Below are 20,367 nucleotides of genomic sequence, written 5' to 3'. Positions count from 1 at the left end.
AAGACAAAGCCCCAATTCAGCTACTTACCTAGGAGTGGGCCTCAGGCTGAAGATTGCTCTCTACCATTCTAGAAGCAGAAAGAAATTCAAACTGTCCTTCTCTGTTGGAAGCGAGCTCAAACTCCAAGAAAAAGTTACCTGTCTTCCATTGTCATGAAAGCAGAAAAACTTGTCTTCCTGTTGTAAGCAAGGAAAACTCAGAAAAAGAGTTGTACAGCAAAATAAACTTTAGAATGCAACCAAATTTTGGGCAATTGGGGATTCTCTGGAGGGAAGGAAGCTTCCAGGCTCAGTAAATTGTCCTGTTGGTTTGAGCCATAAAAGCTCAAGCTGGTACCAAGCACCAATAAGAGATTTGTCAAAGGTCAGGACCACCTCCATGCAGAGTCTTTTTCATTGGTCACCAAATTGTAACCAAAAGGTGTCTGAGAAAGGTTTTAATACATTTAGAAAGTTTATTTTGCCAAGGTGAAGGACATGCCTGTGACATAGCTTCAGGAGGTCCTGATAAATGTACCCAAGTTAGTTGGAATACAGCTTGCTTTTATACCTTTTAGAGAGACACGAGGCATCAATCAATCTGTGTAAGACGTACCTTGGTTTGGTTTAGCAGGGCAGGACAACTTGAGGTGGGGGGCTTCCAGATTGTAAGTAGATAAGAGACAAAAAGTTTCATTCTTTTGAGTCCTTGATCAGCCTTCCACTGAATACACAATTTAGTCTGGCTCAGTGAATCTGCATTTTTACATAAATAATAGGGCAGAGGAAGCTATCAGATATGTATGTCTCAGGTGGGCCTCAGTGGGATGGCTCCAAGTTCCCTCTGTCCTTTGTCCGTGAGGCATTTCCTTGTGAGGGAGATACGTAGCTTTGTATCTTTGTAGCAAGCTTATTTAGGAATAAAATGGGAAGCAGGTTTGCCTGATATAGTTACTAGATTGACTGTTCCCTTGCCTCAGTGATTTTGCAGTCCCAAGATTTATTTTCTTTTCAAAACTCATAAAAGTAGTATTTTTCAATCATAATAAATGTCAAACTTGCTTTATAATTTTACAAATGTTAATTTTATTGTATCAATTTTTAAAGGAGAAATTACTTTTTCTTTTATAATAAATGCTATACTTTATTGAAATCAGTTACACGAAGTATATGCTTCATTTGTATTACACTACAAAAATATGTTATTAATTTAACCAAATGCTGAGCCATCAATCCAGGTGCATGGCTCAAGCTTGTAATCCCAGAACTTTGGGAGGCCAAGGTGGTAAGATCACTTTAGCCCAGGAATTCCAGACCACCCTGGAAATCATGATGAAACCCCATCTTTACAAAACATTTAAAAAATTAGCCAGGTGTGGTGGTGTGCACCTGTAGTCCCAGCTACTTGGGAGGCTGAAGAGGGAGGATCACTTGAGCCTGGGTGGCAGAGGTTGCAGTGAGTAAGACTGTGCCACTGCGTTCCTGCCTTGGTGACAGAGTGAGACTCTGTCTCAAAGATTGAATTTGCTGAGATTGAAACACCAAACACACACACACACACACACACACACACACACACACACACACACACACACACGTTTCCCTACCATATTACACAGTAACACTTCAAAAGATTAAATCTTTCTTTAATTGACTGGGCAAAGGGCTGTCTTTCCTCACCCAACAGGTTAAATGCTGCAGAGCTAATAGATTGGAGTGACTTCTGACCTATTCACATATTAAAGAAAAAATCGTTCAGTTTTTACTTCGAAAGTAAGTCGTCTTTTGTTCTTTCTACTGCATTGCTTAGTAGGGAAAAGCAGGTATGGTTTTGTAAAAAAAAAAAAAAAAGATAAGAAGTTCTGTAATGTGCCACATTTTAAGCAGTTTTTTTAGCCTCGAGAATCTCTGGTTTGTTCAAAACATATCTAGGGTGACGATGAGAAAGTTAAGATGAGGCTAGAAAGAAGCAAAGGAGAGGAATAATTATGACAGTAATAATAAAGGGGAAGGAAAAAAGAGTTGATGAAATGCCACTAAAATGAGATTAACTTCTCTTGTTGAATCAAGTTTATGATATCTATTATTTATGGTCAATTTATTTATAAAACACCATAGTTTAAGAAGTTCCCTAGAAAAAAATCATACGTAAAAGCTCCTTTCATTTCTGAAAATACTTGTAAATATTTTTGCTTTGAGAGAAAAAATGTACTTGTTTTCTGCTTTTGGGAACATTATGCTGGTCTCTTAAAAGTTTCTTTAAAGTTCTTAGCTTGGAGTCACTGTAACTTGTAACTTGAGTATTAGCCTTTGGGTTGGACTTATGAACTATGTACCTTAGAAATGATACACACCCTACCAAATGTGTTGAGGATACAAGGGCAATCAACTTGGCACCTACCACTCATGTGGAAATTTGCTTTTCATTTTTCATGTTAAAGAATGATTCCCACAGTATGTACAGAAGTAATTTAGAATACTAAAATTTTCTTCAGTATTTTGAGGTTTCATGAGGCTTGGGGCCATTTGTTCAGTCCTGTAACAAAGTTTAGTCATTTTGAGTGAGGACTTAGAGAAATGGAGACTAAGGAGGTGCCTTGTGAGTGACTTAGATTTGGGACCCTCTTTGTCCCCTCCTCCTTCAGTAATGATATGGTGTGCTTTCACCAAAGCTATAGTCTTGCTTTTTGTAAATATTTGTCCACATTTCTGAATTTTTAAATATTTATAATCATAATTTATAGTCAAAATCTATAACAATTTTAATGGTAAGAGTATTGTATCTAAATTCAGTTCTTAATTCCATTGAGATAATATATACATAGACTCACAGGAAACAGGAACACCAAAGGTAGATTGTGAAGTATCTTGACTGACTTCCATATCTGTTAGGAAGAAGTATCTTGACTGACTTCCATATCTGTTAGGATTTTCTAGAGAGAAAGCTTTTGTTATGGAATTAAAGTGTTTGTTGTGGAAAAGAAGAGCTGAGAATTAAGCCAAGAAACTTGACTTTTTTTTCCCCCTCTTCTTCTTACCTCTAAAATCCTAATCTTGCCATAACATTATGTTGTACACCTTAAATATACCAGTGAAATTTATTTGAAAAAAGTTTCTCAATCAGCAACTCCTCATCCTTGTAGAAGAATAAGAATTTCCTATACAAGCAACCTGGTACATAATATGTGGAGAGATTTATGGTTATTTGTCTTTCCTCACTGAAGGGAAGCTGAGATTCAAATCTGTTCTGGCAAACTATTTTCTAACACTAAAATTTTATTTGTTTCCACTTTTTATTTGAGAAACAATATGATAGTTGGATGAAAGAAAATTAGAAGATCATAAATATATAATGGACACTCAGAAAACACCAATATTCTTCCATATTTTAGAAATTTTTTAAAATTCCTTAAACATGTAGTTACATGTTTTTGTATACTTCGACTGTGTATTTTTGTACTTTATTTCACTTAGTATTTTAGGCAAACATATTTACATGTTGTACCATTATCTTTGTGACTAGCTCTGATATCTGCATATATTCTTTCAGGCTGAAATACAGTATTTAAGCATTTCTTATCATTGGTTATTGAACTTGTTTCTGATTTTTTTCTCATTTCAAAGATGCTAGAATATGTAGTGAATCTAGAATATCTACACGTAGCTACATAATTTTTATTACAAAATCATTTTGAACTTATCCTTAGACAAGGGATTCCTAGTTCAAAGGATTTAGCTAGCATGTGTTCCAGTGATAAAATTCCTTTACAACAGGAATAAGAGTTTAAGTAGAATTTTAGGTATATTCAGAATCATAAGATTAAATAATCTAAATCTATTTTGAGAAAAAATCATCTTTTTTTTTTTTTTTAAGGGCTGCTAATGGCTAGCCAATGCTCTAGGAAGACATTGAAACCAGTCAACTTCTTGCCTTGATACTACTGAAGGCACATTGGGTGGCTGGACTTTGAAAGCAGGCTTCTGGGTAAGTACCATTGTTTGGGTTTGGGGGATAGCAAAGACTTAGCAGAAGTGCTTTAAGAAGCAATTATCTACACAATGAGCAAGGAGGACACTTAAAAAATGCAACTTTAATAGGTATAAATTGAGTATAGAGCTTAGAAATACTGGTGGAGAAATAAGGTCAGGCTTTATTACCTGGGATTAAATTAGCTAAGATTTTCCAGGGATATGAGGTTCTCTGTTAGGGTATCTATGTATTTTTTCATAGTGTTTTTTTCATTAAAATACATTTAAACTTAATTTTATTTTAGATTAAGGGTTACATGTTCAAGCGTGTAACATGAATATATTGCATAATGGTAGGGTTTGGGCTTCTAAGTATACCCATCACCCAGATTGTTACCAATGTACCCAATAGGTAATTTCCCAACTGTTATCCCCCTTCCAACCTCCTCCCTTTCAGAGTCCCCAGTGTCTTTTGTTTCCATCTCTATGTCTATGAATACTCATTGTTTAGCTCCCACTTATAAGTGAGAACATGCAGTATTTTTCCGTGTCTGAGTTATTTCACTTAGAATGATGACCTCCAGCTCTATCCATGTTGCTTCAAAGAGCATGATTTTTTAAATTTTTTATGGCTTCATCATATTTCATAGTGTATATATACCAGATTTTCTTTATCCAGTCCACTAATGAGGAACACTTATGTTGATTCCATGACTTTGCTATTGTGAATAGTGCTACAATGAAAATATGAGTAAAGCTGTCTTTTTGTATAATGATTTATTTTCCTTTGAGTAGATAGGCAGTGGTGGCATTGCTGGGATGATTGATAGTTCTATTTTTAGTCCTTTAAGTAATCTCCATGTTTTTTCCATAGAGGTTTTACTAATCTACATTTCCACCAGAAGTGCATAAGTATGCCCTTTTCTTTGCATCCATGACAACGTTTTTTTTGACTTTTTAATAATAGCCATTCTGACTGGTATAAGATGATATCTCACTGCAGTTTTGACTTGAATTTCTCTGATGATTAGTGATGTTGAGCATTTTTTCATATATGTGTTGGCCTCTTGTATGTCTTCTTTTGAAAAATGTTTATTCATGTCCTTTGCCCACTTTTTAATGGGGTTGTTAGTTTTCTTCTGAATTTTGCTTGAGTTCCTTGTAGATGCTCAGTATTAGTCCTTTGTCAGAGGCATAATTTGCAAATATTTTGTCCCATTCTGTAGGTTGCCTGTTTAGTCTGTTGATTATCTCTTTGCTGTGCAGAAGCTTTTTAGTTTAATAAAGTCCTGTTTGTTCCATTTTTGTTTTTGTTGCATTTCCTTTTGGGGTCTTAGTCATAAATTCTTTGCCTATGCCAATGTCAGGTTTTCTCTGTAAATAGGTAAAGTTTTCTATTAGATACTTCAAACAAAAAGATGTCATTTTTGATGTTAACTTCTAGGTCTAGCCACAATTTTGCCCTAATTCTCTGTTCCAAGTCTTTGATTTATGCTGAGGAAAAGATATTACATTGAGTAAAATTTCAAGCATAGAAGCATCCATTCTTTTTTGAAGACTTCTTTGGTTACAGACCTTCTCAATAGGCTCATTCTGCCCCATGTTTTTCTTTCTTCATTTTCTTTTTGAGGCAGAGGCTTGTTCTGTCACCCAGGCTGAAGAGCATGGTGCTATCTTGGCTCACTGCAACATCTGCCTCCCAGGTTTGAGTGATTCTCCTGTCTCAGCCTCCTGAGTAGCTAGGATTATAGGAGCCTACCACCATGCTCTGCTAATTTTTGTATTTTTAGTAGAGATGATGTTTCACCATGTTGGCCAGGCTAGTCTTGAACTCCTGACCTCAGGTTTTCTGCCTGCCTTGGCCTCCCAAAGTGCTGAGATTACAGGCATAAGCCATTGTGCCCAGCCCCCATGTTTTTCTTACATAAAATGATTGTGTGGAAATAGAGTCGAACGTTAATTTCAATAAGTCTAGCTTACTACTTCCCTGAGATACAGAGAAAGCTAATCCTTTATTCCACTTCCTTCTTTCTGTCCCTGCCATTCAGGCATTAGTATCAATATTCAGTATTTAAAAGCAATTAGTTTTTCCCCAATATTACCTTAGATGAAGATTATCTATGTCCTGAATAAAGAAGTTTATAAGTATTTAAACTACAAAAATCTTTAGCTATTTTTCATGTTCTAAACATGAGGGAAAAAATTCATTGTCTTCAAAACATGAGACTATAATGGTAATTATGATTTTATTTTATTTTATTCTGACTATGGTGATCTCTTTAGAGTAATTTATTTTTCAGCAATGGGAATGACTGGATAATTTGCTATGGTAAGGACACATGTTCTTGGGAAGAATAGTATAATTCTTGTTATACTTTCATGTAGCAGTATACTACTGATCTAATTTTCAAAAAAGTTTCCAGTTCCATCCTAGAATCACAGAACATATAAAAATATCTTCTTGCAGGTAATTTTTGCAAATACAAAATGCTGAGTATATACGTAGTTTAACTTAATTTTTTGCCCAGACCATTTTATTGTACCACCTTTGTGGTTTAATACAGCCAAAGTATGTGCTATTATACCTCACTTTGTCACAATCAGAATGACAATACAATCTTACTTATCAAACCTATAAAAAGACCAAAATCTATATATTGCTTTTCTTAAGTTAGGCTAGAACCAATGCTTTCAGTAGAAAATGTAAAGTAGTAAAATGTTCTATTAACTTTAAACATGGGAGCACATTATTGTAATATGTGACTGAGTAGTGTACCAAGGAGCCTTTCAACTTATTTGGTAGAAGTTTTTGGTTGATTCAATAAATTCAAGCAAACTGTTGATTTACTACTTCTGGCAGAAGTAAGTTTGCTTCTCTTCAAGAAAGAAAGGAAAAGTGAAAAAAGAAAAAAAAAAGAGGAAAAAAGATGAAATTTCACAATTCTATGAAAGGTTGTTTTCAGTATATGTGTACTGCTATAAAGTGATCTTTCAAGAAGCAATAAACAAAATGAGAGGATCAACTTGGAATTTATCTTCATTCACTGGGGTTTTGCTAAGGCATTGCTTGGTACAGCATTCTGTACACCCAGACAGGCAAAATGAAAAATAGCTACATTCACCTCTCTGCAGGCCCAGTAGTGATTTGGGAAGATGAGAAAAATGTTAACTAGTATAGCATTTGTATCATAGATAAGAGGAAATAATTTCATTGATTTAAACACAGGATTAGGCCCTCCACCTTCTAAAATGAAATTAAACCCCCTGAAACTTAAAGTTGAGAACTTGGTAAAGTTATAAAATGAGTGATAACAATGTATTCTGTATTTCTTTTTCAGTTATAGGTGATGCAACTTGCAAAACAATCCTAAAATATGAAACAAGAATAATAATATTTAAATGTAACATAATCATTATACTTTTTTACCCATCAAAGTGAATTCATTTCATTCTCTTTCATCTGTGCTCATACTTTGCATCAAATATTGGGTAAACTAAAGTGTATAGGAAGAAATAAATGTTTTCATAGTCATTACTCTACAATGGGAGTGCTAAAATTCAAGCACATCTTTTTCAGAAGCTTTGTTAAATCCAGTGGAGTATCCCAGATAGTTTTCACCTTCCTTCTGATTCCATGTTCCTTGACTCTGAATTTCAGAGCACCCCCTATTATCCCAAATGTGCCTTTTCTCTGGGCCTGGAATGCCCCATCTGAATTTTGCCTTGGAAAATTTGATGAGCCACTAGATATGAGCCTCTTCTCTTTAATAGGAAGCCCCCGAATAAACGTCACCGGGCAAGGTGTTACAATATTTTATGTTGATAGACTTGGCTACTATCCTTATGTAGATCCAACGACAGGAGCAATTGTGCATGGAGGAATCCCCCAGAAGATACCCTTAAAAGATCATTTGGACAAAGCTAGGAAAGACATTATTTTTTATATGCCAGTAGACAATCTGGGAATGGGTGTTATTGACTGGGAAGAATGGAGACCCACTTGGGTAAGAAACTGGAAACCTAAAGATATTTACAAGAATAAGTCTATTGAGATGGTTCAGCAACGAAACCCACAACTTAGTCTCACACAAGCCACTGATATGGCAAAACAAGAATTTGAAAAGGCAGCAAAGGATTTCATGCTAGAGACTATAAAACTGGGAAAAGCACTTCGGCCAAATCACTTGTGGGGTTATTATCTTTTCCCGGACTGTTACAACCATCACTATAAGAAACCTGGTTACAATGGAAGTTGCTTCGATGTAGAAATAAAAAGAAATGATGATCTCAGCTGGTTGTGGAATGAAAGCACTGCCCTTTACCCATCTATTTATTTGAACACCCAACAGACTGCTGTAACTGCTATGCTCTATGTGCGCAATCGAGTCCAGGAAGCCATTAGGGTTTCTAAAATACCCAATGCAAACAATCCACTTCCAGTTTTTGTATATGCTCGCCTAGTTTTTACTGATCAAGTTTTGAAATTCCTTTCTAAGGTAAGCAATCAAGACATGAGGGCTATGAAACAAAATTAACAAAAGATGTTTATTGAAATTTAATTTTTTTTTGAAGGGAGTGAAGTCTAGCTTTTAATATTAGCTAGGAATGTGCACACAAATAGTTCTACATTATTATATGAATGCAAAATAAGAATACATCTAATATTTAATGTAATCTCATTATCACTTAGCAAGCAGGGGGAATTAGGTAGTATAGACAGTGTATGAAAAAAATTAGCTGGGCGTGGTGGCGTGTACCTGTAATCCCAGCTACTGAGGAGGCTGAGGCGGGAGAATTGCCTGAACCCAGGAGGCAGAGGTTGCGGTGAGCCGAGATTGCGCCATTGCACTCCAGCCTGGGTAACAAGAGCGAAACTCCGTCTCAAAAAAAAACAAAAAACAAAAAACAAAAAACAAAAAACACAACAGTGTATGAACTCAGTTTCTTTTCTTTTTTAGGCCTGTTCTCTTTTCAATAGAAGTGATTGAAAGAATAATAGTATCTTATTTGTTCTATAGTAAGGCAATGGCTGTGTAAGAGATAGAAATAGTTGGAAAATATTTAAATAATTATTATTGGGTCAGCATGCTTGGCTTTGGTGTTACTGTCCTGTGTATAGCACTTTCATTTTATTTTTTATGTGCTAACTCTTCCGATCACATTTTTCAGGATGAACTGATATATACACTTGGTGAAAGTGTTGCTCTGGGTGCTTCTGGAATTGTAATATGGGGAAGCCTCAGTATAATGAGAAGTATGGTAAGTTGAATTGGTAGTAAATAGATGAAAATATTTCTGCATTTACTGTTTTGGGGGATTGTTTTGTTATTAAATAAGAAAACAAGTAGTACTGTGCTTGGCATATAATAATAGGTGCTCAATTAATACTGGTTGAATCAAAATACACTCGTGTGATGGTTATAAGGCAGAAAATAGTATGCCTATGTTCCAGTGGGAAAATAGAAATTTAGTGAATAATTGAATTTCTTGAGGCTACATGACTGTTAAGTAGCAAAAACAAGACTACAATCTCAATTTTCTGACATGGTGCTTGGTGTCAGAAGATAGGTTTTTGTTCCTTTATTTCATTCTTGTTTAATTCTCTATATCAGATCTTTATCTCCCAACTCATCAACGTTCTTGACTTAATTCAAGAGTAAAGCCGTCATAGGGACATTGCTGAGTTGGAGCTGAATTTTTTCTTCTCTGGTGGATGTGGAAATACCAGTGATGAACGTACCATGAAGAATGTCAGATGAAGCTCATGGCCCAGGAGTCCTATCTTAGGACCTTAGCAAATAGTCTACACTCTAGTGGTTCAAGAAATCCTTGAGAAGAATTATATTCATCTCTTGTTCTCTGGATAGAATAGACATAGCCTTTATTTAAAAATACTTAACAGCAGTTACATTTATGAGATTTTAAAAAGGTAATCTGAGCCGTTTTGCCTATTTTGCGTAATTCTTTTGGCTCTAATTTGATCTTTAATATAAAGAAATAACAGAAAATATAAGTTCAGAGAAAGGTATATGGCCCTTGGTAAAGTCGTTTATGTGTAGGAAAATCATTGTAAAATGATAATTTCTTAAGTAAATTCTTAATTTTTATGGTTTTCCCAAATCTGTAAACTCCCTTCTAAAATAACCTATTATTTAGAAACTTATAAATATTTAAAAATTTTCATACTATTTTATTTTCTTTAAAAATAAACTGAAAACTCCACTCTTACCCTGAGGAGTGAATCAGGCATTTCTCAAAGAGTAGGATGACATAACATATTATTTGTCACCCTTGTTTTTTAATGGCACTTGAATCTTAGATTCACATTCTACTACTATGCCTCTTAAATCATCTTCAGCATTATCCATACCAGAGACACTCCTTCAAGTTTTTTTTTTTTGTTTTTTTTTTGTTTTTTTTTTGTTTGTTTTTTGTTTTTTTTGAGACGGAGTTTCGCTCTTGTTACCCAGGCTGGGTGCAATGGCGCGATCTCGGCTCACTGCAACCTCCGCCTCCTGGGTTCAGGCAATTCTCCTGCCTCAACCTCCTGAGTAGCTCGGATTACAGGCACGTGCCACCATGCCCAGCTACTTTTTTTGTATTTTTAGTAGAGACGGGGTTTCACCATATTGACCAGGATGGTCTCGATCTCTTGACCTCGTGATCCACCCACCTCGGCCTCCCAAAGTGCTGGGATTACAGGCTTGAGCCACCGCGCCCGGCTCCTTCAAGTTTTAATGACTATTTTCTACTTAATGGCATTGTCCCAAAATTGTCCCCTATAGAGTTTGTTGTATATATTTCTGCTACCTTTCTCAACTTCTGATCATTTTAAATAATAGATCTGTCATTATTTCCACCTTTTCCCATGTCATTTGCAATCAATAGTCATGGATTACTTGTCATGTTTTCTCTGATTCACTGACAACTTAAGAAACCAGTAATTGCAGGTTTACTCGCAGTTACTGGAATTGACATAAAACAAATGCAAGTAAGCCATTTCTCTTCATTCCATTTTATTAGATTTAGTGGTGTGACAGAGCCAGCCCTACTGGTCCCAGCTGAGACTAATTGTTAAATATTCAGGAGTTTTGTGAACCAGTTGTTAATCACAGCCATTATTAAAAATCAAATGATAAAAACTTAACAATAAAAATTATGTTAAAACACAGGTGACCCATTTTAATATATCAGTCATTTTATCTCATTTGACCATGATCCATGCTCTTGAGACTATTGACATCTTTTCTATCTTTATAAATGAAAATACTATGTAGTAATGTGCTACTCCACACCACGCTAACAAAATGTATAACGGTGGTATACTCAGTTCCCAGATCTGCATTCAGTGATGTTTGGGCGGTAAGTTGAAACTGGCCATGGCAGGAGTATTTATACCATATATATATATATATAAATAAATGATAAGAACCAAGTCTTACCTATCAAAGAGCCAATTTTAATGTATTTCCATAGACTACAAATTATGCAGGTTAATGATTCTCAAGTCATTCTCATCCTTCACTCTTCTTTGTGTAATCTTTGTCTCTGTGGAGTTGAGAAAGCAGCTGCAATGTTTTTTGACCTTGTTATAAATTCTCATGTTCCTTGTATTGGGAACAAAGTGTTGGAGAATATTGAAAAAGTCTATGCACTCTCAGAATTTATAAGTACTTAAAAAGTACACAGATAAGAAACATATTTGATATGGTAAGTGCTATACAGAGAATTAAAACAAAGATGAGGAGAGTTTAACAAGGAAGGTATCAAAGAAGGGTGGTGTTATCTAATTTAAAGCTGCCATCTGAATGACAAGATGAAGTCAACAGTGTTAAAAATTAGAGGAAAGAGCATTCCAAGCAGTGGGAACAGTTAAGTGCGGTTTGAAGTGGTTCTGCTGTGCTAGGGCAATAGCTGCTATATCTAATGTAGAATGGATGTGGGAAGGTTGTACATGAGGAAGAAAGGGTTATACCATGTCACACTGTGCGTAAGTCAAGAGAAGAAGTTGAATTTCACTCTAAACACCATTTAAAGTCATTGGATGGTTAAGAAGATGGATGGTGGATTAGTTTTCTATTGCTTTCATAAAAATTACAGCAAACTTAGTGGGTAAAAAAAAAAAAAAAAAATAGAAGAAATCTGTCATCTTGTAGTCCTTAGACCAAAAGTCCCATATGAGTTTCAATGGGCTAAAATCAAAGTGACAGCAGGGTTGTCCTTTCTAGGAAAAGATACTTGCTCATTTGGCAGATTCACTTCCTGGTGGTTTTAACAATGAGATCCACATTATCTGACTGGCTACTGACAACTTTTCAGCTTTTAGAGGCCAATATATTTCATAGCTCACGGCCCTCTTCTTCTATCTTGAAAGTCAGCCAAAGTGGGTTTAATCTCTCTTACACTTTGAATCTCTCCTTCCTTCATTTCATCTTTCCAACCGAGCTTGAAAAGTTTCTACACTTTCAAGGACTCATGCAATTACATTGAGTCCATCTTGATAATTCAGGATAATCTCCCCTTCTCAAGACCCATTCCCTTAATCACATCTGCAAAGTCTCTTTTGCCATGTAAGCTCACATTGTCACAGGTTTCGGGGAATTAGGATACAGACATTTTTGGTAATCAGTTATTCTGCCAACAATAGACGACATCATCTCAAGGAAGATTAAAAGAAATATATTCAGATGGAAGCTGCCAAGAGTCCTTCACATGCCTGCATATCTACCACCACCACTTCCTTTGGTTTAATAAAGGACTGGCACAACCAGCTCACTCAATGAAACTGCTGACTATGAAAAAAAGTGATTATCTTCAATATTTCTCAAAGGGAAGTGTCCAGGGTTTAGAACATACCAGTCTCAAGATGAATCATTTTAGTTAGCCATTACTCATGCTTTGCCAAATTTGTAAAAGAGCTGTCGTTATTCACCCATAACTTGACTATATTTAACATTTAATATAAAGTATACTTAGTGGAACATGTTTAGTTTATGTAAGCCAGGAATTTATAAATCATTTTCCATGCTGTTTAAACTTGTCTAGTATGCCAGGCATGATGGATCATGCCTATAAACCCAACAGTTTGGGAGGATGGGGTTGGAGGATCACTTGAGCCCAAGAGTTCAAGTTCAGCCTCGGCAACATAGTAAGATTTCACTTTTACCAAAAAGTAAACCCAAAATTAGACAAATCTGGTAGCATATGCCTATAGCTCCAGTTACTCAGGAGGCTGAGGCAGGAGGATTTCCTGAACCCAAGAGATCAAGGGTGCAGTGAGCTAAGACTGCGCCACTGTACTCCAGCCTGGGCAGCAGAGTGAGACCTTGTCTCAGGAAAAAATAAATGCCTGACAAACGTAGTGCTTCTTAAATTTATTTATAATTTATTGAGGGTCAACTGCAGATATGGTAGGCCCCTGTGTTAAGCACATTTATATGTATTATTCTTTGTTTATCTATTTTCACAACAACTTTATGAGATAGGCATCATAATTATCCTTTTTTTCCAGATGATAAAACTGAGGTATAATCAAGTTAATCAGTTTGCCCAAAGTCACCCAGGTAGGAAACTAAGACTTAGAAAGCTTCAGAAATTCCCAAGTTCATACAGCTAGTCATTAATGCAAGTGGGACTCCAATCAGGGCAAATGGATCCCAGAGACCATACTCTAACATACTGTAACAGCTGTAGCATTCTATCCCCCTGATTATTTTATGAATTATGGAGGAAGAGCAAGGATAAAGAATATTAAGCCTCAGTTGGTCAATTATTCAGTGGAATAAAATGGCATGTGAAAGTTACAAATGTTACAAAAACCAGAATAATCTTGTTGGTTAGGTAAAGAAAGAAAATATCTTCTGCTTTTTGCCACATCTGATTTTTCATTCTTCTGTAAAAAATTGCTTATTACACTAAATTAATTCACGTATGAACTAACTTGTCCTTTGGTATTCTGACTGTCTTTTAATTTTACAGAAATCTTGCTTGCTCCTAGACACTTACATGGAGACTATACTGAATCCTTATATAATCAACACCACACTAGCAGCCAAAATGTGTAGCCAGGTTCTTTGCCAGGAGCAAGGAGTGTGTGTAAGGAAAGACTGGAATTCAAGTGACTATCTTCACCTGAACCCAGATAATTTTGCAATTGAAATTGAGAAAGGTGGAAAGTTCACAGTACGTGGAAAACCAACATTTGAAGACCTGGAGGAGTTTTCGGAAAAATTTTATTGCAGTTGTTATACCACTTTGAGTTGTAAGACGAAAGCTGATGTAAGAGACACTAACGTTGTTGACGTATGTATTGCGGATGGTGTCTGTATAGATGCCTCTCTAAAACCTCCCAAGGAGACAGAGGAGTCTTCTCAAATTTTCTACAGTCCCTCATCCTCCACACCATCTGCCACAATGTTCATTGTCACTATTTTTGTTTCTTATTTCTTGTGGAGTGAGTTTGTAATTGCACATGTTAACTGAAATGAACAATACGTCCATCTTTAAGTGTGCTTTTTAGACTAAATACATTTCTGAAAAGAATAGCTCTTGTTGAAAGATCATTTTTGGAAAGTTCTTTCTGAATAACTATACCTAGAAACTGATGATTTCATTTGTACTTGACAAACACTGCTATACTGTATGAATTCTCAACTACGAGTTCAGGGGTTTCCATTCCAGGAATCAATAGCTTGTGTAAATTCTCCAGTTTAGAGTACAGAAACTCATATTATCTGTTTCACTTGCAAAACTACTAGGATTGTTTCAACACTATCATTTTGCACAAGACACTGACATTTTGATGAAATTAAAACTTGATGTGAAGTGGTTAAGAACTTCAAAGTGAAAACCCTTTCAATAAAACCCATCAATAAGACTTAGAGTGCTTGGACTGGATGCAGTGGCTCATACCTGCAATCCCAGCACTTTGGGAGGCCGAGGTGGGTGGATCACGAGGTCAGGAGATCGAGACCATCCTGGCCAACATGGTGAAACCCTGTCTCCACTGAAAAATACAAAAAATAGCTGAGCATGGTGGCATATGCCTGTAATCCCAGCTGCTCAGGAGGATGAAGCAAAGGAATTGCTTGCACTCGGGAGGCAGAGGTTGCAGTGAGCCGAGATTGCACCACTGAACTCCAGCCTGGGAGACTTTGTCTCACACACACACACACACACACACACACACACACACACACACACACAAGATTTAGAGTGCTTGGATATTTCTTTTTTTCTCCTCTGCTCATAATCAAGAGAGAGGAAGGTAGAAGGAAAGAAGATGGGTGTAAAAGAAGAAAACAAAAGGAAAGCAGAGATAAGGGAACGTAATTAGTGTATTTTGCTTTCTCTGGTGCTGTTGAAGACACTAATTCGCACAGGATTGAAAGGAATATTTTCAGTGTATACAATTAACCTTCAACTGTCTGTTAAAGTGAAGAGCAGTTGTACTTGAGTTCCTTACCTAGTCTGACCTGTACAAATATTACTACCACCTCCTTCTTTTCCCCATGCCTCAGACTCCCTAGAAACAAAAACAGATAAAATCACAAAGTGGTTTAGGATATTTCAAATCCAGTCGGCTAGATACTCTCAAATTATGGCACAAATCATTAGGGTCTTAAATTTTTTGAGGCATTACATTTTCTATGAGGAATAAAAAAAAGTTTTACTTGTTGCAGATCTTATTTCTTTATGCTTGAGTTTTGTTTAATATCTGAACTGAGACTGAGCTCCAAAAAGCAATAAAGTTAATTTAAATTATTACACATTTTTAAAAATTAAAAAAAATTTTATTATGCATTTTTAGGCTTGAAGTTTTCAAAACTGAGCCACTTGCACAGTCTTTTACATCATGTTAGCCTAAAATCTTTTCGATTCTTTTTTCTCTTTTAATTAGTTGACATGTACTAATGGTGCATATTTATAGGGTAGAGAGTAATATTTTGATACATCATTACATACAACATGTAATGATCATGGTAATAAGGATATCCATCACCTCAAACATTTCTTTGTGTTGGGAACATACAAAATTCTCTTCTAGCTTTTTGAACATACACAATATTATTGTTATAGTCACCTCTAGTGTTAAAGAACATTAGAATTTATTCCTCCACTCTAGCTGTTTTGTATCCATTAACTGACCTCTCCCTATCCTCTCCTCCCATCCTTCCTACCCTCTAATAACCATAACAATAATTCCACTCTCTGTGATTTCAATTATTTTTTAGCTCCCACACATGAGTGAGAATGTGAGACATTTGTCGTTCTATGCCTGCCTTATTTCACATAAGATAATGGCCTTCAGTTCCATCTATGTTGCTGCAACAAATGACATGATTCTATTTTTCTTATGACTGAATGGTATTCCATTGTGTACATATACCACAATTTCTTTATCCATTCATCTGTTGATGGACATTTAGATTGACTCCATACCTTGTCTATTGTGAACTGTGCTGCAATAAACACAGGATGCAGATATCTCTTTGATACACTGATTTCCTCTCCTTTGGATATATAGTGGGATTGCTGTATCCTATGTGTATTAGTCCATTTTCTTGCTGCTGATAAATTTATAAAGAAAATTTATAAAGGAAAAGTTTAATAGATTCCCAGTTCCATGTGGCTGGGGAGGCCTCACAATCACGGTAGAAGGCAAAAGCCATTTCATATATGGCAGCAGCAAGAGACAATGAGAGACCAGAGAAAGGGGAAACTCCTTTTAAAACCATCAGCTCTTGAGAGACTTATTCACTACCATGAGAACAGTATGGGGAAAAACTGTCACCATGATTCAATTATCTCCCACAGGATCCCTCCCACAACATGTGGGAATTATGGGGGCTACAATTCCAGATGAGATTTGGGCAAGGACACAGCCAAACCATATCACTATGGTAGTTGTACTTTTAGTTTTCTGAGAAACCTCCATACTGTTTTTTATAATGGATGGACTAATTTACATTCTCACCAAGAGTTTCCCTTTTCCCATAACTTTGCCAGTACTTGCTATTTTTTGTCTTTTGATAATAGCAATTCTAACTGGGGTGAAAGATATCTCACTGTAGTTTTGATTTGCATTTCCCTGGTGATTAATAATGATGAGTATTTTTTTTTCATATACCTCTTGGCCATTTGTTTGTTTTGAGAGATGTCTATTCAGATCCTTTGGCAATTTTTGATTAGGTTGTGTTTTGTTTTTGAGTTGTTTGAGTTCCTTGTATGCTTTGCAAATTGTCAGATGCATGGTTTGCAAACACTTTCTCCCATTCTACAAATGTTTGCTTTACTCTATTCATTGTTCTTCCTTTGCCATGCAGAAGCTTTTTAGTTTGTTATAGTCCTATCTGTCTATTTTTGTTTTTGTTACCTGTACTTATAGTTTTACCCATAAAATCTTTGCCTTGACCAATGTCATGAAGTATTTTCTCAATATTTTCTTCTAGTAGTTTTATGGTTTTGGGTCTCAAAATAAATATAAAATGGGCTTAATATTTTTATTTTTGTAAGATAGCATATTAATTAAAATGTATTTATAACATCTTTAATTTGACTGAAAACTACAAATTATCTAATTTAAGCACTGTGTGCCATTTCATTGATGTACTATATTAGATGTACATGTCAATTATCAGAAAAATATTTGGACCTCCACAAAGGCCTTTATCTTATGACTGATGTGCTACATCTGTAATTAGACTCTATTAAAGTTTAAAACATTATGCTAATACAATATTGTTCGCTTATTTTGTTTATAATCATATCAATACAGGATATTTAATAATAAACTTCAAAGTAGTAAGTGGAATATATGATTCTTATTGAAGCATATAACTTCTTTTAATATAATTTGCTAATCTTAGATAACAGATATAAGGACAAAGATGGGTTTAAGATAAATATAAAATTATGTAATTTTTAGACTACATCATTATAAATGATTTTATTTTTCTCTGCTAGGTTTTAAGTTTTTGACTTTAAAAAATTTTTGGTTTTTTAAGAGACACACGGCATCTTAACTTATGACTCTGTTGCTCAGGATGGGATACAGTAGTATGGTGATAGCTCACTGCAACCTTGAACTTCTGAGCTCATGTGATCCTCTTGCCTCAGCCTCCTTAGTAGCTGAGAGTGCAGATGTGACCACAGGTGTGACCCACTGCACCTGGCATGCTAAGTTTTAATTAAAGACTGGAGGTAAAGACATTTCTGGGTTTAATATACTGTGTTATCATTTTGTAAAAGTAGGAAAAACCATTAAGACTATAATATGTATTATACAAATGTTTTTGAGGGCTGAGCAGCCAAAAACAAATATAGTTTACCTATAGTTTTTTATCCTGTAAAAAACCTTTATCTCTGAATAGGGTTGACTTCAGTGATAAACACTTTTCGTGATGTTGTTTTCTTGTGATGCTGACAATTAGCTTGACTGAAATTGTTAATAGCCACTTTACAATTCTTTACAAATAAGAAGAGCTTCTGTTTGTTATACAACATTCATATGCTTTACATACAACCTCTCATTTAATGTTTTTTTTCCAGTTGAAATAACTGCACCTTAGCTAAGTGACTTGCGTGGGTCAGACAGCCAATAAATAAGGCCTGGCAGCCAAAAGAAGATCAGAGTAGATGGCTTTGACCCCCAAGCCTGTGAATTCCACCATTACACAATATTACTCCCACAAGAATATGAAGTCAAATAACATTATAACACAAAGGAACTAGTTTCTGTTCCTTTTCACTGCAGGCTTCAGAATAGCTTCTGACCATGGGTATCTGTCCATTGTGAAGAATTTTTCTTTTGTTGCAATTTCTTTTGGTGTTTTCATCATGAAATCTTTGCCTTTGTCTATACCCTAAATGGTATTGCCTAGATTTTCTTCTAGGGATTTTTTTTTTATAGTTTTGGTTTTACATGTAAGTCTTTAATTCATCTTGAGTTAATTTTTTGTGTAAGGTGTTAGGAAGGGGTCCAGTTTCCATTTCCTGCATATAGCTTCCTAGTTCTCTCAGCGCCATTTATGAAATAGGGAATCTTTCCCCACTGCTTGTTTTTGTCATGTTTGTTGAAGATCAGATGGTTGTAGATGTATGGTCCTATTTCTGAGTTCTCTATTCTGTTCCATTAATCTATGTGTTTGTTTTATTTATACCAGTACCATGCTATCTGGTTACTGTAGCTTTGTAGTATAGTTTGAAGTCAGAGAGCATGTTGCCTCCATCTTTGCTCTTTTTTGCTTAGGATTGTCTTGCCTATTTGAGCTTTTTTCCCATTCCATGTGAATTTTAAAATAGTTTTTCCTAATACTGTGACAAATGTCAGTGGTAGTTTAATGAGAATAGCATTGCATCTATAAATTATTTTGGGTGATATGGTCATTTTAACAATATTGACAAATGGGATCTAATTAAACTAAAGAGCCTCTGATCAGCAAAATAAACTATCATCATAGTGAACAACCTACTAGAATGGAAAAAAAAGTTTTAATCCTCCCATCTGACAAAGGTCTAATATCCAGAGTCTACAAGGAACTTAAACAAATACACAAGAAAAAAAAAAAAAAAACAAACAATCTCATTACAAAGTGGCCAAAAGATGTGAATAAACATTTCTCAAAATAAGACATTCATGTGGCCAAGAACCAAATGAAAAAAAGCTCAACATCACTGATCATTAGAGAAATGCAAATCAAAGCCACAATGAGATACCATCTCACACCAATCAGAATAGCGATTAATAAAAAGTCAAGAAACAACAGATGCTGGTGAGATTGCAGAGAAAAGGGAACATTTTTACACTGTTGCGGGGAGTGCAAATTAGTTAAACTATTGTGAAAGACAATGTGGCTATTTCTTAAAGATCCAGAAGCAGGAATAATATTTGACTCAGCAATCTCATTACTGGGTATATACCCGAAAGAATATAAATCATTCTATTATAAAGACACATGTACACACATGTTAATTGCAGCCCTATTTACAATAGCAAAGATGTAATCAACCCAATTGCCTGCCAATGATAGACTAGATAAAGAAAATGTGGTACCTATACATCATGGAATACTATGCAGCCGGAAAAAGGAACAAAGTATGCCTTTTGCAGGGCCACGGATGGAGCTGGAAGCTGTTATCCTCAGCAAACTAACACAGTAACAGAAAACCAAACACCACATATTCTCACTTATAAATGGGAGCTGAACAATGAGAGTTCTCACTTAAAATGGAAGAACACATGGACACATTGGGAAGAACAACACACACTGGGACCTGTGTAGGGGGAGAGCATCAGGAAGAATAGCTAATGGATGCTGGGCTTAATACTTAGGTGAGGGTTTGATCTCTGCAACAAACAACCATGGCACACATTTACCTATGTTACAAACCTGCACATCCTGCATATGTACCCTGGAA

The 20,367-nt window shown here is 35.6% G+C and overlaps 1 protein-coding gene across 4 annotated transcripts in view; it reads left to right on the top strand.

Moving 5' to 3' along the window:
* SPAM1 (sperm adhesion molecule 1) overlaps positions 1-14,490 on the top strand; it is a 35,581-nt gene extending 21,091 nt beyond the window's left edge. For 3 of the 4 annotated variants that reach the window (XM_003921029.4, XM_010343489.3, XM_010343482.1), the window contains exons 2-5: positions 3,854-3,964; positions 7,287-8,444; positions 9,118-9,207; positions 13,927-14,490. In XM_003921029.4, the coding sequence (XP_003921078.2) occupies positions 7,491-8,444; positions 9,118-9,207; positions 13,927-14,430 (1,548 nt within the window). In that variant the 5' untranslated portion in view covers positions 3,854-3,964; positions 7,287-7,490 and the 3' untranslated portion in view covers positions 14,431-14,490. Of the gene's footprint in view, positions 1-1,666; positions 1,753-3,853; positions 3,965-7,286; positions 8,445-9,117; positions 9,208-13,926 lie in introns of all 4 variants that reach the window. The other variant, XM_010343485.1, reaches the window with a different exon arrangement.
* Positions 14,491-20,367: the final 5,877 nt, after the last annotated feature.

Source organism: Saimiri boliviensis, chromosome 10, assembly GCF_048565385.1.
Source record: "Saimiri boliviensis isolate mSaiBol1 chromosome 10, mSaiBol1.pri, whole genome shotgun sequence".
In the NCBI taxonomy this organism is placed as follows: Eukaryota; Metazoa; Chordata; class Mammalia; order Primates; family Cebidae; genus Saimiri; species Saimiri boliviensis.
This window is presented reverse-complemented; position numbering and strand designations above follow the sequence as displayed.